The 25,601-nt window shown below is 42.3% G+C and overlaps 1 protein-coding gene across 6 annotated transcripts in view; it reads right to left on the bottom strand.

Annotated features, from left to right (window-relative positions):
* The window catches only part of pitpnm3 (PITPNM family member 3), a 624,224-nt gene that overhangs the window by 220,042 nt on the left and 378,581 nt on the right, over positions 1 to 25,601 (bottom strand). For all 6 annotated transcript variants that reach the window (XM_048557117.2, XM_048557116.2, XM_048557121.2 and 3 more), the window contains one exon: positions 24,529 to 24,755. In XM_048557117.2, the coding sequence (XP_048413074.1) occupies positions 24,529 to 24,755 (227 nt within the window). The remainder of the gene's footprint in view (positions 1 to 24,528; positions 24,756 to 25,601) is intronic.

Here is a 25,601-nt window from a genome sequence, read left to right as displayed (position 1 = left end):
CAAATGTAGCTTTGGTTATCACCTCACCTGTATCATGAACTATCAAGAATGTAGGACAATTATTATTCAATGCATAGCTCAATTATTCTTGAAAGAACTCAAATGTACGAATTGCTAGTGCAGAAGCAACAATACAATTAGTTGAAAAAAAACCTTCAATTTTACAAGTGAGTTTTTAAAATATTTGATTACATTCATAAACATGTAGCAGGATGAACCAGCTATTTGCCCTGACTCTCTGTGAACTTGGAACTCCTATGACATAGAGTCTATGTCTCTTACCATAGATATTATCAGGAAGCTAAACAGATACAACGTATAGAGTGATTTAATGTCTGACTCATTTAATGTTTTAGCAATTAACAAATTAAATAACTGAGGCATAAACTATATATTGTGACTAAATTGACATAAACAACAATATAATCTTTACAAAAAAAAATTCTAAAAAGGCTACCATATAAAAAGGAATAAACTGTGGCAGTTTGTTTTATACCAAATCTGAACCTGACAAGTTGATTCTTTTATTCCAATTAAAAGCAAATTGTATTAATTTGATGGTGAAAGAATGGATTTTGCTTTTTGTTAAAACTTAATCTTTCCGAAAGCATGGGAATGTTTAGCAAGAAGGTTAGCTAACAGAGTTACTTCGTCAAATTAATTCCGGAAAACCCTACTTCACTGCACTACTGACCCTAGAAGGGCACGAAGACAGTTTTGCTTAATACACTCTCTTCAGTTTAGAAAATTAACCTTAGACATGGTCTGAACGTTCTATTCAGGATTTGAGGGAAAAAAAAATTTTACTCAGCGGTTGATGGGAATCCAGAACGCACTGCCTGGCAACATAGTGGAGGCTGGAAATCTTAACCTTCAAAAAAATATTTGGATGGGTACTTCAAACATCAAAACATTCAAGGATATGGGACAAATGGGATCAGCACACTTTTAGTGGTAATTATGTTGGTGCAGACTCAATGGGCCCACGGGCCTTTTCTGCACCATATGCATCAATGAATTTGGCTAACAGAGAAACGGTGATTCGATCAAGCTCAGTAGTTCTGTTCACAGAGCTTTGTCATCATCACTTGCAGCAGACTGAAAAAAAATTCTCGAAAGCTTGCACTCCTTCACGGAATCAAAACAATATCATACACAAATTTTCAAAAACCTTTGCAGGAAGCTAGTAAAGCTCTCAACCCATCTCAGATTCCAAAGGTCAAGCCCTACTCAAGAGACATGTGCACATGATACAAGCTGACACTCCAGAGAAGTACAGGGAGGCCTGCACTGTCAGAAATGCTATCATAAAAATGAAACACTAAATAGAGTGGCAGAAAAGATACCACGGCATCATTTGAAGACAGCAGCAAAGTGTTTTCACTTCACAAACAGCTCAGTGGTTGCAAAATGTCTTGGGATGGCTAGGTGCAGTCCAGATGGAAGTTCTTTCCTTCAACCTTTTCGGTGAACTACTTTGCAGTTGCCAATGTATTTCTTTCGGGGGCGTCCCGTCTACAATCTTCCCTGCAACTGTGCACTGTTATTTACAAATATCCCATTGGAGTCAGTTATCTGATTAAAAGTTCTTTTGGTTTAATTGGTTTTACTGAATAGCAATAAGGTAATGCTACGTTTATTAAAAGCGATGACCTGGTGCACTATGCCGACATTAACGTAACGCCTTTGGGAGCTGCAATATTTCATATTAAAGCAACTTAATGATCATCACTTCAGATGTTGCAACTGTTTAATTAAACACTAATGTAAATCTTCAAATGTGCAATACATGCTCAAGTCCACCTTGAATCTACATGTTGTATCCAAAGCAATTTTGAAATGTTGCTCTGTTTGGAAGGGGGAGGCTGAACTAAAGATAAACAGACTTTCAGTGGAGATTGTCAGTCTACACATATTACTATTACTCTTGTCCAAAATTCTTTAATGAAGACATTGGGGGTTAATCAATGCTTCTAAGTTTCAGAGCAGGGGCAATCTTCACTTCATGCAGCAAATATTAAATGGTCATTAATGGTAAAACGTCAGCTGCCTTTGAACAAAAGAATGAATTCTTCCTGAGCTTCCTTTCCTTAATATGGGGAAATGACTTTTTCCCTGACAATTTGGACAACATCAACAACTCACTGGGCTGAAATATCCTGATCCCATTTAGATGAGTTTGGGGATGGGTCTGGGGGCAGAATTCAAGAATCTCAGGACAAGGTGGCTCTACGATACAATCTTGCCTATGAACTTTCTTGTGGGAGATGGGATCTGACCACTACAGCTACCTGCCTTTGAGTTTGCTTTAAAATTCATTCAGGGGACATGAACTTTGCTGCCTGGGCTAGCATTTACTGTCCATCCTTCATTGCTCTTGAGAAGGTGACAGTGAACTGCCAGCTTGAAATATGACAGATCTGCAGGATCACCCAAAGAGCTATCTGGCAGGATTTTGACCCAACGTCAATGAAGAAGCAGCAAAACATTTCCAAGTTAGGATGGTGAGTGACTTGGGGGGAAACTTGCAGGAGTGGTGTTCTGCCACTGTCGTTCTTAATGGTAGAGGTCGTGGATTTGGAAGATGCTGGCTAAGGAGACTTGATGAATTTCAGTAGCGTGCCTTTAGATGGTATACACTGCTGCTCCGGAGTGTCACCACTGGAGGGACTGGCTGTCTGTGAATATGGTGCCAATCAAACAGGTGGCTTTGGCCTAGATGGTGTGAAGTGTCTTGTGTATTATAGGAGCTGTACTCATCCAGACATGTAGAGAATATTCCATCACACACCCGAGTTGTGACTCAGATTGCACACAGGCTTTAGGGATATAGGAAGGGAGTTATTCTCTGACATGCTTTTGAAGTCATCTTATTTATATGGCCCATCCATATTAGTTTCTGGTCAACAATAGCCAGCAGGGCGTTGATAGTTGGCGATTTGGTGATGGCAATGTATTGACTATCAAGGGCAATGTTTAGATTGCCTTATTTTGGTCTCACACTTGTGTGGCATGAAGGTTACTTACCATATGTCAACCCAAACCTGAACGTTGTTTAAGACTTGCTGCATTTGGACTCAAACTGCTCCAGAACCTATAATAAGGAACAGCACTGAATAATCTGTAATCATCAGCAAACATCCCCAGTCTGACCTTATGATGGAGGAAAGGTCATTGATGAAGCAGCTGAAAATGGTTGGGCCTAGGGACACTATGCTGAGGAACTCCTGCCGAGCTGTCCTGCAGCTGAGACAACCGACAACTATACCCACTTATTTTTAGCTCCAGCCAAAGTTTTCTCCCCGATTCCTTTGACTCTAGTTTTGCAAAATCTCATTGATGCAGTCATTTGCAGCCTGACGTCAAGGGCTGTCACTTTCACCTCACCTCTGGAGTTCAGCTCTTTTGTGCATGTTTGAACCAAGGCTGTAAGGAAGTCAGGAGCTAAGAGGCCCTAGCGGAACCCAAACTGAGTGTCACTGAGTAGTAATTAGTCAGGATGGACATACCTGAACACTTTTCCATTTTATCAGGTAAGTGCCAGTGTTGTGGCTGTACTGGAACAGCATAGCAACGAGCGCATCAGATTCTGGAACATAAGTCTTCAATATTATCATTGGAACATTGTCAGGGCCCTCAGCCTTTGCTATATCCAGTGTTTTCAGCTATCTTTTAAAATCATGTGGAGTGAATCAAATTGGCTGAAGACTTGCATCTGTGATAGTAAGGATCTTCAGAGAAGGCGGAGATGGACCAACCACTCAGTACCTCCGGCTGGAGATTATTACAAATGTTTCAGCCTTATCTTTAACATTGATGTTCTCGGCTCCCCAACACTGACAATGGAGAAATTTGTGCAGCCTTCCAGTATTTGAGTGGAGCCAGTGAGTTGTTGTTTTCTCCACCACCATTCATCACTGGATATGGCAGGACTGCAGATCTTCGGCCAGATCTGTTGGTTATAAATTCACTCAGCTCTAATAATTGCCGCTAATGTTGTTTAATATACAAGTAGTCTTGTTTGGTAGCTTTATCAAGTTGGCACCTCATTTTTAGGTAGGCCCAGTGCTACTCATGCACTCTGTTGAACCAAGGTTAATCGACAGTCTTGGTGGTGGTGGTGGAGTGGGGAATGTCATGCCATGAGGTTGCAGATCATGTTTGAGTATAATTCTGCTGCTGTCAATGGCTCACATCACCTCAGCTGCTAGATCTGTTCAAAATCTGTCCCAATTTCTACTTTTGCTTGTTTCTGATCACCAGCATCTGCAGTTCTTTGTTTTATTCGTCCAGAAACTTGCCTGTTTTCGTAGAATCCCTACAGTATGGAAGCAGGCCATTCAGCTCATTGAGCCAACACTGACCCTCAGAAGAGCATCCCACTCAGACCCACCTCCTACATTTCCCAACTTGGGCAATTTAGCATGGCCAATCCACCTAACCTGTACATCTTTGGACTGTGGGAGGAAACCGGAGCACCCAGAGGAAACCCACGCAGACACTGGGAGAATGTGCAAACTCCACACAGACAGTCACCAGAGGCTAGAATTGAACTTGGGTCCCTGGTGCTGTGAGGCTGCAGTGCTAACTGCTGATCCACCACGCCGCCTAACCACCCCACCCAAGACAAACACATTTAACTCAGTATTCAAAGTTCGAGCAGTTTTAGCTTGGACTTTACGAATGGAGGCTGAACTACTGAACAACTGAACAACTAGACACAACAGGGGATCATAGAAGCATAGAATCCCCCCCAAGTGTGGAAGCAGGCCATTCAGCCCACTGAGTTCACACTGGCCCTCTGAACAGGATCCCACCCAGACCGACTCTATCTCTGTAACCTTTCATTTCCCATGGCCAAACCACCTAACTTGCACATCTTTGGACTGTGGGAGAAAACTGGAGTGCTCAGAAAACACACACAGACACAGGGAGAGAGTGTTTTTTGTTCCCTTCAATTTTTAAACTCATGTACCTTCACACACCGCTAAATACAAACTCTGCCATGAAGCATCACCACGGTTTTAGAACAAAAATTTGCTTCAGAAAAATCCTAATTAAGAATTAAAAATTCTATGGTTTGTTTGTTACAGATGAAAATGGCTTTATAAAGCAAAAATAAACAGTTTAATCACTCTATTAATCCATTTAGGCAAATAAATTGAATTTAAATCACTAAAATGTATTTTTAATAATAACATACAGGACCATTTTCAAGCTATACTGGTTTACATGAGTCAGTTTTAAACTGTATTCAAAAGCTTTTAAAACATTTATATGACTGTCCTTTCACCTAAAGGAACCAGTTTAATTTTTAGGCCCTCTGTGAAAGCTCACAAAGAGAGTCAGCAAACAATTAAAATTTCCTTCGGTGATTTATTCAGTCTGGGAGCTTGGCCAGCTCTATCATGCATCCCACCATACTGGTCATGTCATTGGGATAGTAATCCTTACGACTGAGCAAATGTTCCAGTGACGAGTTCAAATCCCACCACAACAGCTGGAGAAATTTAAATTCAATTTTACAGATCTGGAATGAGATACTACACTCAATAATAACAATCATGAAAATACTGGATTATTGTAAAAACACATTTGGGTCAGTCCAGCCTGTGTGACTGCCCCGTGACTCCAGATCTACACCAATGTGGTTGACACCTAACTGGTCTCTGAAACAACACAATACTTCACGGGTAATTAAGGACAGGCAATAAATGAGCATTGAGTCACAAAGCTAGATGGTACCATTTGTTTAGACTTATAGTAGATTTACAGATCAGCTGGTAAAAGCTGTTGGGAATGTTACTACCATTCCTTTATTAACTCAGGATCTAACATGGAGTTCTGCCTTTAGCCACTGGTGTACAGGTTTCCCAAGCTGTGCGAAGCTCACCAAGGTCAATCAGGTGACCGTAAGAGCAGGGAGCATTAATCAGTGAAACTGAAAGACTGAGAAATTTCTGAACAGTGAAATTGAAGAGTTGCAGCCATGCTCAGATCAGGCTGATGATCACAGCACCTTTTGTCTCAATGTCCACATTTAGGTTGACATGTGGTGTCCAGCTGAAGTCATTTCAGCTGCCTTGAATGTCACTGACCTTGACCTGCAATGCATAGCTCTCAGCCTGGGCTGCAGACAGCAGCAACTTATGCAGCTGTATCTTGAACCTATGATGAGGTACATGACCACCAGCAAACAGAAGCAGCGGTATTAGTTGCCTAATGAGTTTTGGCCATATGCCGTTCCATGGGATAGAGTAGATGGGGATTAGAGTCTTGCTGGAAGGACCCTCAACACTGGGTTAATGGACAAAGAATTGCTTCTTCCTAGATATCGGAGCACCACTGCCTCAGGAGCTCAAGATTTCATGGCTCATCATTACTGAAATCTGCATGCATCTACCGAAAAGCTCCTTTCCAGTAAACCAGCAGGATGGCTGCCAGTGGCTCGTCTCCATCTGTACCCCTGGCATTCAGACTTTTTGATCCATTTAGACCTCACTTCTCCTCTAAGAATGGACGGCTGAGAAATGTAAGTGTGAGAAATAGATTGCGTCAAGACATGGGAAGGAAAATGAATTAAAGGTAGTACCAGAAAACTGCTGAAGAAATAAACTGGCATCAGCTAAATAGTAGAAAGGTGAAGTTTAAGGTTTCTGGGCAAGGTTGTGATCAGTTAATAGAGAACCACTGAACCGAGGTAAAAGCTTCCTTCAGTTCAAGCTGCTGTAATGTATCAAATATCATTAGGCACCTTTATAGTTGTTTTTGTTGAATACTTTACAGCTTGCTGTTATGGATTTCTAATAATCCCTTTTACCATAATTAACATCAAGCCTGACAAGGAAATATCAAAATTGACTTATACATGGTGAGACATGTTGAAAAAAGACCCAAAACCTATGGATTTGTGGAACCTTACCTCTGCATGGGTCTGTGGTACTAGAACTTGTACTGTGCTATCAATATTCAGTGCATTGATTATATTCCTACGCATGTGGTTAGGGAGAGAAGCAAATCTTGTATAATAAACTGGGAGCCAAAGCATACAGATAGATGTTCACTAACATGCTCACCTGTTGCTGTTGATGTCAAGAGGCAGTTCATGGCAGGAGGAAGTATCTAGTTAATAACAGAATTGTCTCTTCGATGGTATACTGTAGTCAATCAGGCTGACAACACACAAATGATCAAAACTACACTATATATTTGTGGCTATTTATCTGCATCCTAGTGATATGGTGCCAGTAATAGACAGAATTGTAATCTTTGTGCAGCAGTGGAGGCCCCAATCAGGTTAGGGACCTGAAGGATAGTTGAGTTGACTTTGCACAGCCATGGAATTGGTATCCTGTAGAATGATAGAATCCCTACAGTGTGAAAAGAAGCCATTTGATCTATCAGCCCTCCAAAGAGCATCCCGCGCAGGCTCATACCCCTACCCTATCCCTGTAATCCCACATTTTTACCAGTGGCAACCCACCTAGCCTGTATATCCCTGGACGCTACAGGCATTTTACCATGGCTAAACCCCCTGACCTGCACATCTCTGGATTGTGGGAGGAAACTCACACAGACACAGGGAGAATGTACAAATTCCAAACAGTCACCCAAGGTGGAACGAAAGCCAGGTCCCTGGTGCTGACAGGCAGCAGTGTGACCACTGTGCCACCATGTCCAGGTTTGGTCACAACCAACACCTGATTACTAAAAGATTTAAGACCTACAAGGGTCTGAGGCAGGAATCAGAATGGATTCACTCTGTAACTGTCGAGACAGAGGCAGTACTTGTACAAAGTTGAGCTTTAAGTGAAAGGTATTTCACCCTCGACCAGTATCACCTGGAGATCATCCTGTGGGATGTAAGGGCCTCCTGAAACCAGGGAGATGTGAAAGTAAGCCGAGGAGGAGATGAGCAGCAGCAGAGCTCACAGAGGCAAGGTCAGAGGAGGGGAAATTGTCCCATCAGAGCAGAGAAAAAAAAAGGAGAGTATCTCAAGTACCAAGACATTACCTGCAGACAACCCCTCAGAACATCTACATCTGGAGATATCTCCAAGCATATTCTCCTCTCAAGGCAGTTCCTCACACCCAACTAATTACCATGTCATATGCATTCCTCAGCATCACTCTCAACAAATGCTGTCCTTCTATTTTCTCTAAATAGTCAGTTTCTCACATTTCTCACTCTCGCCTTGCAGAAGAACAAAGTTTAAAACATGAGGGAAAGATATGGAATATTAGCAGAGGTGGGGCTGGCCCATCAGTCATTTAGTGTCTGCCAGGATCCCGATCCAACACCAGATTTTGTTGTTTTAACTCCCTCAGGTGAGGGGCTCTGTCTGCCAGCTTGCAGGTTAAAAATCCCCTCCTGTGCGTCCACAAAGTACTGCCCTGAAGTTGGGAATAAGAGTTATTAGCATGGTCCCTAGAATAAGAACAGGAATGGTTAAATCTGACACTGAAGGATATTTATACTTGCAGAGTCAGGAGCTGAACGCTGAAGATTCAAATGCAAAATCCAGCTTTGAGACTTTAATCAGTGCTCTCAGCCTGAGCTTCAATCAGGTTCATGCCTTCTCAAGAGCTAATTACTTCGCGTAATTTCAATAAACTGCCAAAATATCAAAGCAGTTATTTCCCAATTTGTTTTAACTGTCTTCTTGCTTTGCCCTTGTCTAGCCAAAACCAAAAGGTGAGCTGGCAATTGGTCTCTAAGCTTCTACCATTTAACTGACTGTCATAGGCGCTCCAAGCATGTACATCATAGTTTGCAGTCCAACTGGTCTGAAAAAATCTCCTCCCCTTGTCATTCAACAGGGATTAAGGCAAGTTATGGGGAACTGGAGACTTGAGTCAACTTTGACATACACAAGTATACTTTACCAACATTGCCAATGCAAAACCACTCTAGCCTTTGCAACTGAAGTGGTGAAGAAAACACTTCTACCACATTTTTAAAAATTCTGCTTCTCCCTAAGGAATGCTTAAGCCTTTAGTCATAGCAGTCAGCGAATCTTCTGCTAAAAACACAGGGCAGGATGTTAGGAGATCTAGATGACATAGGCTGTGGCAAGAAATCTGACAGAAACACAGCAGAAGTTTGCTGAGGCCTTTCTTGACTTTGAGAGCAACTTGTTGCATCTACCGAGTTCCTGCTGTCAAGGTAAGATTCTCACTTGTGAACGGCAAGATATTGCTGATGTGGAAGTCAGAGCAGGCACCTGGTGACTCCAGCTCACCAAAGGTACCTGCCACACTCAACCCCATCTACCAACCTCAACCCTGGAAAACAGGCACTGGCATCTGTCACGCCATCTTGCTGATGCTTTTGCAAGACACTTCTGCACTTTGAAGTTGCACAACCAGCACCTCTCAGTTGCAAAGCATTCTGCAATCTGGGGCAGGCAGCTAGCTCACAGGATTGGACCAGGCTGCATCCCAGGGCTGCTCGTGTGCTCGCTCACCTGAAGTCTACCTGAATATTCACAGCATTCCATGCTTGCCTTGTCTGGCCATTTCGTGCCCTTCCCCCTTCAGCCACAGCTACCAGGCTAACACTACTGCTGTCTTGCCTCATGATTTAGTGCTGACACAAAGCCAGGTAGCATATCACACTTGTCAGCGGGTCTCATAAGGGAGGGAGCCTGATTTGGCTCTTTCTACCATATTGCGTGGTCTGTTTTCTGCTGGAATGAGGGGGAGTGAGGTGATTGTGCAAGACAAAAGGGATGGCACTGCTGTTGATGCTGGTGCAAGCAGGTGAAGCGTCCCGGGTGAATGAGTAGGCAGCATAGAGGCCATGCAGAGTTAATAGAATGTGCGATCGGGATGGGGCTGATAATGAGTGAAGAAAGTTGTGGCATGTAATAGTCAGAGGTGATGAAGATGAGCCTGTGCGGGATGCTGGTGCTGTAGCAGAGATGAAGTGAGTGTGAGGTAGCAAAGAGAAGGTGGTGGCACTTCCCTTGGGCAATTAATCTTCCTTCATTGGTGAGCATTCCTCTAGATGGATGTGACTGCAATGACCTAGGTGGCAACCTCGGGCCAGCCTGGCAGGACGTGATGACGTTCCACTCTCTCTATTGGTCCTGGGGCAAGAGAATGTCACTGCCCTGTACCACATCAACAACCGCCCCCCCCCCCCGCCCCGCCCAAGGACTACCAGGTAGATTTCTGCAAAGTAGGCTGCAACAATTCCCATCCTCTGCCTTGACTGGGACAAATATTTATTCCTATGCAGGGGCAGCTCTAGATTGGCAGCACTTGTTCTGGTGCAAATCGGCTTTTAATGTGGGTACTCAGAATACCAGCCTAATCCAGGCAGTGGGAACCTCTTCTAAATGTGACGAGATAGCAGGAATGGGTTAGCATCAGGCAAGAGGCATCATGGGGTATGGAATTCAAATTGGAATTAGACTTTATCGTCACATGTACTCAAGTACAGGAACACAGTGAAAAATGTACAAAATCACCATTTCCTGGTGCCATTTTGAAATACCAAACCAGAATTTAAAACAAAACAAAAGGAAAAGGAGAACATCCCCAGAACATGGAATCCCTACAGGCCTTGGCCCAACAAGTCCACACTGACCCTCAGAGCATCCCATCCAGACCCATCCCTCAAACCCACCTAATCTACACATCCCTGAACACTATGGGTAATTTAGCATGGCCAATCCAACTAACCTGCACATCTTTTGGACTGTGGGAGGAAATGAGAACACCCAGAGGAAACCCAATGCAGACACGGGGAGATCGTGCAAACTCCACACAGGCAGTTGCCCGAGGCTGGAATTGAATGTGGGTCCCTGGCGCTGTGAGGCAGCAGTGCTAACCACTGAGACACCGTGCCACCCTTCAAGATCTTCATGCCCTTATCCAAAAGAAAAAGGGAAAAGTTCATATGTTAAGTCTTATCTCCCTGGGCCTAGCCCTGGCCTGAACAGAGAACATTGAACATGACAGCGCAGCACAGGTCCTTCAGCCCTCGATGTTGCGCCGACCTGTGAAACCAATCTGAAGCCCAACTAACATATACTATTCCATTATCATATGTTTATCCAATGACCATTTAAATGCCCTTAAAGTTGGTGAGTCTACTACTGTTGCAGGCAGGGCATTCCACGCCCTTACAACTCTGAGTAAAGAACCTATCTCTGACATCTGTTCAATATCTATCACCCCTCAATTTAAAGCAACGTCCCCTTGTGCTAGCCATTACCATCAGAGGAAAAAGGCTCTCACTGCCCACTGTATCTAATTCTCTGATCATCTTGTATGTCTCTATTAAGTAACCTCTTAACCTTCTTCTCTCCAACAAAAACAGCCTTCGCCTTTCCTCATTAGACCTTCCCTCCATACCAGGCAACATCCTGATAAATCTCCTCTGCAATGTCAGACGATGCATGGGCAGTATTGCCAGTGTAATGTTACATGTGTAGATTTACATTCCAATGATTGTCAGATACTCCTTTGCCTATTTGCAACAAGCAAAGTACTGATTGCACCCGGTCAACACACACTTGCAAAGCTCATAACACATTGTCCTACATTAGATGTGAATGAATTTGCCTCACGATCTGGACTATGTCGGATTATGCTGAGAACCAATTCAACACTGTCAGTTAGGCTCACGGTATGGGATACTAATCTGTACTGGGGTGGCACTGCTGCCTCACAGCACCAGCAACCCTGGTTCGATTTGGGTGACTGTCAGTGTGGAGTTTGCACATTTAACCTGTGTCTGCGTGGGTTTCTACCCACAGCCCAAAGATGTGCAGGCTAGCTGGATTGGCCATGCTAAATTGCCCATAGTGTTCAGGGATGTGTAGGTTAGGTAGGTTAGAGTTGGATGGGTCTGAGTGAGACGCTCTGAAGTTCGTTGTTGACTTGTTGGGGTGAAGGGCTTCTTTCCACACTGGAAGGATTCTACGTCTATTGCAAGCTACAAAATAATACATAATGCCCTGCTCTTTGTGGAGAGAAAGAAAAACTCATATGTATACTGTGTTTGTTTCAAGTCAAGAAAATAGGTAGCACTCATTTTCTGGTTTATTTCTCAGAGCAATGCCTTGGCTAGCCATAGTCAACCTGTCATTTAACTTGAAATATTAGTTAACATTTTTCCATGCAAAAACCTCTACCAGAGACCACTTGCCAAAGAAAAAAATCAGCAATCTCCTCTCATCCAGTGCAAATGTTCTTTTCCCTTTACTTTGGTATTTCTTGCAAATTGGCCTAATAAGTGCGAGATGAAAAGTTTTGAGAAAATGTATCTTTTCTTCTCCCCAACACTCACATTCGACACTACAAAGTGAATGAATTTCAACCAGAGATGCATGGTAGTAGCTGCCTAATTAAAATATTCAAGCTTTGTGTTTACGTGATGAAAATACATTAGTTGTGACGTCACCAGTTTGCAGAAGTTGTGTGAAGAGTGAGGACGGTTTTTGGAATGGAAGGCTATTTTGAAAAGTAACTATTTTGTTAGAATGTAATCGCTGCCTTGTGCCAATTTAGTTCTCAGGAATTGATGACATCCTTGTGTTTTGTGGCTTTATATTTAATGTAGGGGTTATTGTTATTAAGGATATTGATAAATTTGGGTAAATATAATTCTGTAGAAGTCCGATATTACGGAGACCATCACTATTTTTCTTTCATTTTTCTGATTTTTGGTTCAGAACTGTAAGTTGAAGTTCAGAATTGAACTTTGATCACCAGCTGGGCCGGAAAGATAATACAGGATCATTATTGCTGTAAGAATACTGCAGATGATGTACCTACTGTCAGTGTCCACCTATTCTGCTACCACCCTTCCCCGACTCTTTCTGCAGGTCCCCATACTCCCCACATCCAGTCCTGAAAGAGGGTAACACTCAAAGCATTGACTTTTCCTTTCCTCCAGATACTGTCTGGCTTGCTGTTTGTCCACCTTGGATTCTAGCATTGACACTTTCTTTCTTTCAGCACCAAGCTGTTGTTGTGCTGAGGCAACTGATTGGACGTTAATCAATCAATCAAGGGAGGGTCAATAGTGATTAGCCAATCACAGCATGTGTTGAAAACAAAAGAAGAGGAACAAAAAACAAGGAGCACACTGATTCTCATTGGGTTTTTGGGTGGAGGGCAAATTTTTAATTTTAGGATCTGCCAGACTGAAAGCCTGTTATTTTTTTGTTTTCTCTGGTTATTCTCCAGTCATCAATTTGTTTAAAGTTCTGAGAAAAGAACCACTGTCTGTAAGAAATAAGTTAAAAAAATCTAGAGGACTGAAGACATCACAAAGTGTGGAGCTGGAGGAACACAGCAGGTCAGACAGCATCAGAGGAGCAGAAAAGATGACATTTTGGGTCGAGCCCCTTCCTCAGAAAGAAAAACACTCATCTCTGACTCCAGCATCGGCAGATCTTACTACCGCTAAGAGGCCTTAAGAAGCTGTTTTCATTGGCTGGTGACTTTGAATTTCAAGCAAGATAGACAGTCCTATATACCTGAAATGCAACCCATCATTAAAAGATTTCATGAAAGCTCAGTATTCATCATTGAAATGGTTATCAAACTGAAGATCGTGATTCTTTCATTTTCTTTATAAATGTATTCTTTAATTGTGCCTGTCTATCTCTTTGTGCATGCAATGAGGGGTTTATATGCAAAGGAGTTTGAACTTGGATCATAGATATTAATTAGATCGCCTGTAGTTTATCTGTGTACTGCTAAAATTACATTATTGACAACAAATTGTTAATTTTTTGTTTAAGTTATAAACTTGATTTCCAAGATCTGTTGTTTGTAAAATCTGATTAGGAACAATGAGTGATTTTGAGGGTATTTGCATATTTTAATTCACTGTGTTAGGAATCTAGTGATAATGTTGGATTTGGTTTGGCTTACTACCCTTGGGTCACAACAACATGCCATACCTCATCTTTAAAAATACAGAGGCACTTATTACCCAATAAATGAGCTAGTGAAAATGCAATATGTGACCCTGAAAACCAATAAGTAGAAAATAAGAGAGTCCTCAAAGAAATTTTATGACCCCCTCAAAACAAAATTAATTCTGATAAAAGTAAAATTCTACAGGTGTTGAAAATTTGACATTAAAACAATGTGCTGGAGAAATTCTGTATGTCTTGCAGGACCTGTGGAAACAGAAGCAAAACTGATGTTGATTTCGGTGTGACTCTTCTTCTGAGCAGAGAGGCTGGAAAACGATGGTGTTTACGCTGTTGACAAAGTGGGAGGAAGAGCAAGTGAAACAGATGGAGTGGACACCTGAGCCAAAAAACCAAAAGGCAGTGACAATGGAGTAGACGAGACATACAAATACAAGATAGGTGTTAATAGTTGATGTGAAAAGCAGAAAATAGGTCATCTATGCTGAGAGTAAATACGTGTAAACAAGACACTTAATTTTTGCCCTAGATTGCAAGATGTGGGACTGTTAAACGGAGAATTGGAGTTGTGTCTACTGGTATCGCAGTCAAATGAGCCCAACATTTATTGCCCAGTGAGCTAACCTGATGGTGACCTGAATTCCACTTTCCTGCCTGTCACCATGGCAGTCAACTCTTGTCAATCAAACTCTTTGTGATTGGAATGCACCCTGGCTTTAAATACAGTGCCCACAGAACAATGTGTCTGGTATTGATGGCATCTGATATACAGGGAAGCCTGCTGTCCTGGCACCACTCCATCTGACTTTCTCTGTAAAACAGATGGTGTATCTCACTCTCTTTACAGCCAATGTACTGATCATCCTTGCATATCAGTGAATGAAAGATTGTCTGTGTTTGCTTGGAAAGGCCCAATTTGAGGAATTTCAGGATCATGGTGTCCTTCACAGCCAACAGCAATACTATTCTTACCCTCTTCAAGGTGCAGATTTCAATGAACAACTTCTTAGACAAACAGCAACATAATACATCACTCTTCTAAAGAACAGTCACATTGGACTCTTAATGTTATTTCAATTTTTCTCTCCATAGATGATGCTAGACCTGCTGAGTTTCTCCAGCATTCTCTGCAACATAACATAGATTGATTCTTGCTGAAGCAGCAAGGAGGAACTGCCCTCTGAAGAGCCAGGATGGATATCCCCTCCTTCTCTATGTCACCTCTGCTCAGTCTCCCTCACACGCAGCAGACCACGGAGCCAGAAGGAGCCCACATCTGAGAGGATGATCTCAGTAGAACCCTTAAAGTGAAACTTTCATAAACTAAGTTCTTCACAAGATGTCACATAACCAAATCCTTCTGGTACACATGACATGTATCAGCACTATTTGCCTTACTAAAATGGCATTTGCATGGTACACAAAAATGTGAATGTGCAGTGCCAACATTATTTTGAACTCAAAACAATATTGAAAGCAGCATTGAAAATGCTGGGACAATGGAGTGTACTTTGTAGGATGATTTCAAAAGAGCAGACTGACAATCATAAAGCTGTAAACACTCCTGCCTGCAGAAAGACACATTAATGTTTTCAAGGGTTTTGCATGAAATGAAGAGAAAACATAAGGTTTACATACGACTCCTTCTTATAATCATTTTCATTGCCAGTGGTAAATTCTAAGAAAAATTACAAGAGAAAAAGATAGTCTTTCACCCTTCAAATAAACGTGAAAATCAGATAGTTTTAGTAATGGATTGTTGACCAATAACACAACCTGGGTAGCAAGTTAAAAAATCAACTCTGGAGAGATGTTTGCCTGAATAGAAGATTCTATAATCATTGCATGCTTTGGCATCCCAGAGAGTCTGTTTACCATGAAGTAAAAAACATCATTCACAATAAGCACAAGATTGGTTGACACACTGCTGCATAAATTGGGCATTATCCAAAATGTTTACAAATCAAAATCTAAATGCAAGGTATTACAAATCAAGGCTTTGGAAGCACAGGCGTACAAAATCTGTATGAAACTCTTCGTCTGCATTATCTTTATTTTCAATGCGCTACAGAACCCAATGAAAGCTCATAAAGAGCAAACTGATTAATAAATGAATGCATAATCTTTGGAAAAAAACTGAAAGAACTGCAGGTGCTGTAAATCAGGAACAAAAACAGAAGTTTCTGGAAAAGCTCAGCAGGTCTGGCGGCATTTGTGAAGAAAAAAAATCAGTTATCAGTTCAGTGATAATGGGAACTGCAGATGCTGGAGAATCCAAGATAACAAAGTGTGGGGCTGGATGATTTTTCTGATGAAGGGTCTAGGCCCGAAACGTCAGCTTTTGTGCTCCTCAGATGCTGCTTGGCCTGCTGTATTCAGGCAGCCCCACACTTAGATATCAGTTCAGGTCCGGTTACCCTGACGCTGGCAGTATTTCATAGTTAACTTGGTTTTAGGATAATAACAGGGTCCAACCAAGTACCAATGTTTATAACAATGCTGATATCACAGCCAGTGAACCATTGTAGCCATGACGATATCAGAGTTACCTAAATTCAGATGAGTAGAAAGGAAAATGGTTTCCCATACACCTGTGTGACTGGATTTCAATAATTTACTGTCCCCATTACACTACTGTAACTGTCCTGCATATGTGTGTGTAAATTTGCGTTGTGTAATTCCCTTTGGGCATGACTACAGTATTAAACCCTACACTATTTTAACTCTAAATAAATTATTGTGGGTTATTTTCAAACTGGACTTCATAAACAGGGTTTGGGGAAATACCCCACTGAATTATTAAAATAGGTTATTAAAAGAAAACGGTGGATAGGAAAAGAACATTAAAAACCACCTCTGTTATGGACAGAATAGTTGAGCAGTAAAAATAATATAATTCACCTCTCCCTCTGGTCCATGTACATTTGATCCTGGTTCTATGGAATTCCACATTTAAATTATAGAAAATAAATATCTATTTGCAATTGTTTCTTTAAAGAAAACATTTGATACAATCCATTTATATGAACAGAAACAATTCACTCTCCTGCTGAGTTTATACTTGCAATCGCAAATAATATTTAACATTTTTGTGTTTGCTATTTCTGGGAATGCCTATACATTCTCTGGATGGGATTTTACCATAAAATAGTATGTATTCCTGAAAATACTGGCAAACACCAAGATGAAACTTATTCAAACATCAAACTGTGACTTTCTGCAAGTTGCTCTATAGTCAGAAGCTAGATGGTGAAAATACTGAACAGCCGAGATGGACCAGAGGAGGAAAAAAAAACAGAAAGCGCACTTGTACCATATCATTATCCCTCAATCCTTGCTAGAATTGCACAACAGTTGGTGGTTCAGGAGAGAATTAGGGCTGCATGTGATGTCCTCTTGTAACAGAATAACATGCTAGCACTCAACATTGAGTCTTACATTTGGTTACTTTGGTGATGTACGAAGGGCCGAATAGCAACCATGAAACCATAAGAAAGAGTTGATGAAACGAGGGGACTGAGACTGAGCAATATCATTTAAATTTTCAAAATGCCTTCCAGCTTAAAACCCAACTTTACAAAATTCATTACTTTACAAAAATATCAGAATACAGACACCAAAGTCAATAAAAAAAATGTTGAGAGTTAGCACTCTCTTGCAGGGTCCGTGATCAAATGCATTAACCTAAAACATTAACATTTCTCATCTCTTAAGGTGCCGAGATTCCTGTTGAATATTTCTAGCATTTGTTTTTATCTCAGATTTAAACCACTCTTTATTTTCCCTTTTTAATCTCTATCTGTGCAGATTTACTGGCAGCTGTCAGGCTCATTAACACTTAGGCCTCATTATATTCAAAACTTAGCAATGATCCTGTTGTTCTTAACAGTGCTCGGTTCTAAAAATAGCTCAGTGAAAGCAAAGTCGCATACTTGGAAGAATCAGCAGAAAATATGTACAGACAAGGGAACATGCAGTGATTCTATCTAAAACTCTCCTTACCCATATGGAATTAAAGATTTCAGAAGCTATTTCTAGTCTCCTTCTGCATAGAACCATAAAGTGCAGAAACCAGACAGGAGAGAAATACATTTTGTTTCTAATTATTTTGGCACCAAAGATCTCATGCACATTTATAAACTGTGCAGCCTTTGCTCTTGTAATTAGGGAAGATGGCAATGTCACTGGACTGTTCATCCAGAGACAGAGATCTAGGAGATCATGTGCAGACAGGGTTTCAAATTCCACAAGGCAGTTGTTGAAATTTAAGTTCATTAATAAAGTCTGGAATTTAAAGCTAGTCTCAACAATGATGACCAGGAAACTGTCATTGATTGACGTAAAATCCCATCTGGATCACCAAATTCTACCAGGGAAAGAAATCTGCTGTCATTACTTGATCTGATCTACATGTGATCCCAGTTCACTTCAATATGGTTGACTCTTAACTGCCCTCTGAAATTGCCCTAGCAAGTCATTCAGATCGAGGGCAATTAGGGTGGAGGACAATTAATGGCTGTGAGCATTGCTAGCAAAATCTGTGAAATAAGCTTTTTAAAAACCTGTCTTAAGGCAAAACCATTCAGGAATTTCATGTGTATTAGGCAGTACTTCAGTTCTTAACACTTAACACCTGCAGCTTGTCAAGGCAGACTTTCTGAACCGACATATTAATTTCACTTTATCATCGCTGAAAGGCATTCAGTTTAATCCTAAAAATGGTGAAACCTTCAAATGTAATAATGTTATCCTCAAACACTATTATTTTCCTGTTACATGTTTATAAAACACTACATTTTGACATTGGCACAAACTAAATAAAATACAGGGCTCTTTGTGTCAAAGCAGTAATGTCCACACCTCTGGGCTATGTTTCAAATCCCAGTGGTGTGTAGAAAAGGTTGATTAGAAAAAAAATGTACATTTATTTTCAAACATAAAGGCACTGAATGCTTTTTCTGGTAGAAGAATTGATCCTCGTTAGTTCTGTATTCGCTAAAGCTTTATACTTACACTTAGAGACTAGGCACCTAACCAGGGGCAAGAACAGAGGCCCGACATGCTCCTGGCACAGGAACTGAACCAAACACGGTTGCCCTACTCCCAATTCAAGAACATCAATCTCAACGAAGGCACTGCAGGCCCCCAACAGTGGTTACTGGGCCCTGGCCTATTCCCATCTGCCAGTCCTGTGCCCAATACACTAATGATGATTTGGGTCAGGAATTAACCTTTCACACCTTCAACCAGCTCCAGCCTTAAATTCAATTATGGCTGGTATGTTTCTCAAGTGCATGTTTACTTCATAGCTCTGCATCCCTTAACACCAAAACTAACAAAATTCAGTCAATCTTCCTCTCAAAAGTCCAAAATATTTCCCCATATCCACAGCTCCTGGGTGTGTGAGGGTGAGAGTTCAAGATTTCTACCAAAGTCTCCATGACAAAGTGCAGATAAAACACCTGAATGGAAAGATGTGATTGTCAGATGAAGCTGAAATGAAAAGGCTACCTAATCCCTGCGTAAATGAACATTTTAAAAGTGCACTATGTAGGTTTAATTCATAGCTTTCAAACACTTCTCCATGCATAAATATTTCTTGATTTTTGTGCTGAGACGCTTTTTAAAAAATTCTTTAATAGGATATTGGCATCACTGACAGGACCAGTATTTGTTGCCAATCCCTAATTGCCCTTGAAATCAGATGCACGATTAGCCATTTCAGAAAGCAGTTAAGAGTGATCTGCATTGCTGAGAGTCTGGAGTCCCACATCAACCAAGCCAGGTAAACCTGGTGTATTTCCTTCCCTAAAGGATGCTAGTGAACCAGATGGGTTTTTTAAATTGTTGGGCATTTCATGATCATAATTATTGAGACTTGCTTCCAATTTCAGATTATTTATCAATTGAACTCCAATCCCATTGTGTGGAATTGAACCCATATCCCAACAGCATGAGCCTGAGCTGCTGGCTGACTAGTCCAGTGACATTATGACAACATTATCACCCTCTTAACCTGACCAGCAAGGTAGAAGAAACCATAAAATTAGAAGGATCAACATACTGCAGACAATGTTTACTTGTAGCTGGTCCACAATTTCAGAAACACTGGGTGTAGTGCTTTAGGGATCTGAACAACTTGGGCTACAGTGAGATATGTGGTAGAATTGAGCCACAAATGCAGCTTGGACCAGCTCAACATGGAGAAAAGTTCATTTCAGCTTTGACAAATTTCATGACCAATGCAGTGAGCTTCTTGCTACGCAGCAGTGACATACTGACTGCTGGTTATTATTGAATGTTGCCTTGTTGATGCCATTACTCACCTTTTCATATTCAGAGTCCCATCTTATCCAACTCATGAAACAAGCTACTTGTCAGGAAACCACAACATGGAAACCAGAGCAGGTACCATATGGAGAGAGAGATAATGGGAACTGCAGATGCTGGAGATTCCAAGATAATAAAATGTGAGGCTGGATGAACACAGCAGGCCAAGCAGCATCTCAGGAGCACAAAAGCTGACGTTTCGGGCCTAGACCCTTCATCAGAGAGGGGGATGGGGGGAGGGAACTGGAATAAATAGGGAGAGAGGGGGAGGCGGACCGAAGATGGAGAGTAAAGAAGATAGGTGGAGAAGGTGTGGGTGGGGAGGTAGGGAGGGGATAGGTCAGTCCAGGGAAGACGGACAGGTCAAGCAGGTGGGATGAGGTTAGTAGGTAGCTGGGGGTGCGGCTTGGGGTGGGAGGAAGGGATGGGTGAGAGGAAGAACCGGTTAGGGAGGCAGAGACAGGTTGGACTGGTTTTGGGGTACCATATGGATGCAGCTTGCCACCTGTTCCAAACCATCACCCTCGCCATCTTGGTCACTGGCTAACATCATCTTACAACACAATCCGCAGGCACCCGCCAAACACACTCCTGCTCCCTGATCACACTGCAGCACTAACTGCTAATCCATCAAGACCAGCCTGGCACCTTTACTATTCCTTGGCAGTGCCCTCTGGAAGCACAGACTTGCATTGCGGGGCACACCAGCAGTGAGCACTGAAACTGTGCAGTGGGGGAACTTTGAGTTCAGGGGCACAGGATGCACCAGGCTGCATTTGAGGAACAGTCACTTGATTCCTTAGCTTTTGCTCATCTAACACTTATCTGATTGCTTACAATCTACCTGCCTGGTCTTGCTGTACTGTGGTTTCCCAGTCAGTGTAGTCAATAAAGTAGGCAGCTTGTTTTGCTGCTGAGCGGTGCTCAATCGAGGGACACACATCTTAGTGTACAGCGGTGTACTATGTCAATCTCACTCTGTTGGTACATGGTGCAAGCGTCTGTGACAAATGCACTGCATGTGCAGTACGCAGGCAACCAAGTTCCAACTCTATGGGGTGCAGTTATCAATGAAGTCCAAGGAGGCACTCATCAGTCAGGGGATCTGGGCACAGTAGGTCATGGAGAGCATCAAGCAGGTTATAGCCCAACAGGTGTACTTGAAGACACAAGCTTTCACACAGTCTCGCTCCTTCTTCAGGTGTCAGTGAGAGAGGTGGCATCAGACACAGAATTTATAAGCAAAAAATCATGGGGTCATACAACTGATGCGAATGTATTTAAAGGGTCCTTTCTACTGATTAAAGATTTAACAGCCATCTTAGGTTTGTTCAACACATTCGCATCAGTTCTATGATCTTTTGATCTTTTGCTTATAAATTCTGTGTCTGGTGTGACCTCTCTCACTGCTACCTGAAGAAACAGAGAGACTCTCAAAGCTTGTGCCTTCAAATAAGCCTGTTGGATTATAACCAGGTGTTGTGTGAATTGTCCCGAGACGAAAGTGTGGAGGAGTTTGTTGGTGTGTGGTTCCACTTTCAGCTGGTGCCTCCTGACACCACCTAGTCTCCACCTGAGGAAGGGGCTCCTGGAATCTGCACCAAATTCCCTGACCCCTGTCATCATGTCTTTGGTCCGGAGTAATATGGGTAGGGCTATAGATGCTGGTACCTCTCCAGCAGCCCCTGACACACTGGGCCCTGGTTCTTCAGGGCAGCTGCCAATCTGGGTATGGAGGGTGGCAGATGGTCACATGAACCGCTGCACACAGATTCTAGGCAATGAAGGCCTTGGACTCCTACATCCTTGTCAGTTGCTCCTGCTCCACCCTGTTAATGCTACAGGGTCTTTCCTGCTGGGGGTGAGCGGGTGCCTGGTCTCCAATAGCCCTCCAAATGACAGCTGCCTGGGGTGTTTCTTCCATAGTCATGCGGGGAGCTGTTACAGTGAGATGCTCACCAGTTTGTGTACCCCCACTCTCTGTCTCTACTGTGCCCACCAAGGTGTCTGTACCTGGGCAGCTGGGAGTGCAGGACACTGCCTTACTGATACTTCCTCTAAAGCCTCGACACTGTCGTATTCCGAGGTACAGGAGGGAGGTTCTTCCACACTCAGCCCCCTCTCCACAGACTCTGTTGAGGCACCCAGAGAACCCGCAAGACAGACGGTCATGAAGGTGTCACGGCCAGTGGTTGCAATGATTGAGACTGGCAACTGAGTTAGTAGGGGAGTGGGACTTACACCTTTGGCAGGACATGGAATTCTTGACTTTCGCACAGGAATGGTTTCTCCTGTGAGGGCCAGGATACCCTCCTCATTTCGGGTGAAGACTCAGCTGTCAGGACCCCTGACCCTGTATTCAGTAGGACAGCGATTAGAGCTGGAGGTGAGAAGGTTAGGTGATGAGGTGTCCCAAAGGACTGCAGAGGCAGCATGAAGGGCATGTAGAGTTAGTGAGGGGTAGGAGTAGGTGAGGGAATGTACTGCAGACAACAGTGTGGGTGAAGGAGCATGAAATTTGGAGAGAGATGGGTGGCAGACATTGATTGAATGTCAAGTGGCAGAGAGATGATCGTGGCAGCTAGCAGATTGGAGAAAGTCATTGACCTTCTCTGTGCATTCTTCATCTGCTCCTCTGCTCCCTGAAGATGGCACTGACTCGAGTGGCAACCTCAGACCAGGTTGCCAGGGTCCTCCACTAGACCCGAGGAACAGGGCTCCCTGGCACCGAACTCTTCACCAGGATCTCCAGGTTCCTGTCAAGAGAATTACGTTGCCATCTTCCCCATCTCCACCATGTTCCAATTTTGCCCATCAATGAGCAAGACAGCTTCAGAATGCCCATGCTTATCTGGGTGCACTGTGGCATTTTGAAGATGGCACAGGTGCAAGAGATGCAGTCTTTGGGCAGGTATCCACTGAGTGGTGAGTTGATCAAGGAAGGGCACATGCAAAAAAGGTGGAAACCAGATGTGAGACAGGCCACAGGGATGGGCTAGATAATCAATGCAGTGACTTTGCGAACTTATAATGAGAAAACACACTAGGCCTCATAGTGAGAAACCTTCCCAAAAACATTATGCAACAAAGAGTTACCCAAAAGAATCATAAGAATCAGCCCTTTGATTGTTTGAATAAATTAATTCTGAGCCTGATCAAACTGGATTGTAGCTGAAATAAAATGTTAGTCAGCTGGGAACACTCCTGAATCCAGTCATCAGTTTAATTTTTTTTCTCAGTCTAAAGCAAGCTGGACACATGCATGACAACTTGTCAATAAAACTAAATATAAATTCAAATGGGACTGAAAACAAAATATTCACAATTTTCATCAGTATTTCACATCAAAGGGAGCATCAAAAAGATAACTTCTTATAAGAACTTTGACATCAATGTAGGAATGGAATAGTGAGGGTAGTTGTATTATGTAATGGGCTGTTATTTCTTACTGTTCACATATACTGTAGTTAAAGGTCAGGAGCATAGTTGTGGTTCCAGCTTATAAGACTATTAAAGTCATTGGCAGTGACTAATTCAACAATAAATTGTATTTATATAGTGCCCTTGACAGAGTAAAGCATCTCAAGTTATTTCACAGCAGTGTTGGCAAACAGAATTTGGCATTGAGCCTCATAAACACGGCATAGGTCACACTAGCATAGGCACTGAGGTAGGTTTTAAGGGAAGAAATGTCGAGAGAAAGGGAGGTGGAGGTGTGGGAAAACAGTCCAGCTCAGGAGCAGTGTAGCCACCAGAAGAACACTCCAAGGAATCTGCTAAAGGTCACCCATCTTTCATTCAGTGATCCTGCAGGTCAAAATTCAAGCAAAATTTTGGTTATTTTATTCCTTTGTTTTTGGCCAGTTTCTCTGCTTACCAAAGCATTCTGACACATTGAAATATTGTACGGTAACATGGAAGCTGTAAATTGAATTCAAGTCCCTGCTCAATAATAATATACAACGTGCTGATTCTTTCTGCGAGCTAGAAACCCTCTCAGGTGACCCTTCATTTCTTTTCATCTTATCCCACCTACAAGCTCGATTTGCTCGAGGTCACCCAAATGTCACTTAAGAGGCCACCTAAAGAAAAATCTCTTTAAATATAATGAGGAGAATCGATTAAACAAAAAAACAAACAACAAAGTTACAACAGATCTGAGATTTTTCCACGTGTGTCCGATAAAAGATTCAAAACAGCCCCCTAGACACCGCGATTGAAAAATAGCACCTGTCATTTATAAGTAGACTCAACATGGCATAAAATGCTGTATTTAAATATATCTTGAGGTACTTACTTAGAAACCAGTGAAAATGCCTCAGAGCAGATGGGAGGGCAGGGAACAGGTTTGATGAGGAAATGTCCCAGAGCTGCTGGAAAATGGGCCCTGGTGACTTTTTCAAGAACTGACTGAAAAGTATTAACGTCAGCTGCCTTGGAGCTTTGGTCTCCTCCTCCTGTGTCCAGAATACTTCCTCCGTGAAGTACCAAGATAAGTACATGAATCTTGCACTTTTTCGTATCCTGTTAAAACATACCAATCTGAGAATAACTGCAACTACAAGTGGAAAAAGTCCAACTAGCCATATAAACATGGTATACTCAATCCAATCATTATTTTTGTACCCTACGGTGAACAAACCATGATGAGTAATGCCTGGCTATTGCATGTTTCCATTTCTACATCCTCACGTATGTATATATTATAATAGGGAGTAAACTTTAAACCCATATTATCCGACAATATTTTTTGCCAGAAAAATAAAACAACATCCCTTTCTTCTCCTGAAGGCATTGCTTCTTACTCAAGTTTCCTTTCCTTGTGGATAGTATTGGTAGGTTATTCAAGTTTTGAAGGAAATTTCCAAATGGGGACTGGCATCAAATCTATTAAAATAAATGTTCAGTTAACTACATTTTTATGTTTGTATTCATGAAGGTTAAGATTTTAGGGCCGGGAGGCAGAATAATTTCCATTGTGGTACCTTGCCATTCTGTGACTTGATTGCTAATTAGTGCTAAATAAGGATACCTTTGTCCTATGCCATGCCCACTAGTAATCAAATAGAGGTGGCACCATTCAGTTTTTTTTGAAAACGAACTCATTCATGGGAAGTGGGCGTTGCTGGCTGGTCGACACTTGTTTGCCTATCCCTAATCACTCTTGAGAAGGTGGTGGTGAGCTGCTTTCTTGCATCGGTGCAGTCCACATGCTGCAGGTAGACCCACCACGCCTTCAGCGGGAATTCCAGGGTTTTGACCTAACAGCACTGAAAGAACAGTGATACATTTCGAAGACTTGTGCTGAACAGCTTGGAGGGAAACTTGCAGGGGGTGATGTTACTACACCTTTGCTGCCCTTGTCCTTCT

The sequence above is a fragment of the Stegostoma tigrinum genome, chromosome 27 (assembly GCF_030684315.1).
Source record: "Stegostoma tigrinum isolate sSteTig4 chromosome 27, sSteTig4.hap1, whole genome shotgun sequence".
Lineage (NCBI taxonomy): Eukaryota > Metazoa > Chordata > Chondrichthyes > Orectolobiformes > Stegostomatidae > Stegostoma > Stegostoma tigrinum.
The sequence above is the reverse complement of the archived record's forward strand: the minus strand, read 5'-3'. Positions and strand labels throughout refer to the sequence as shown.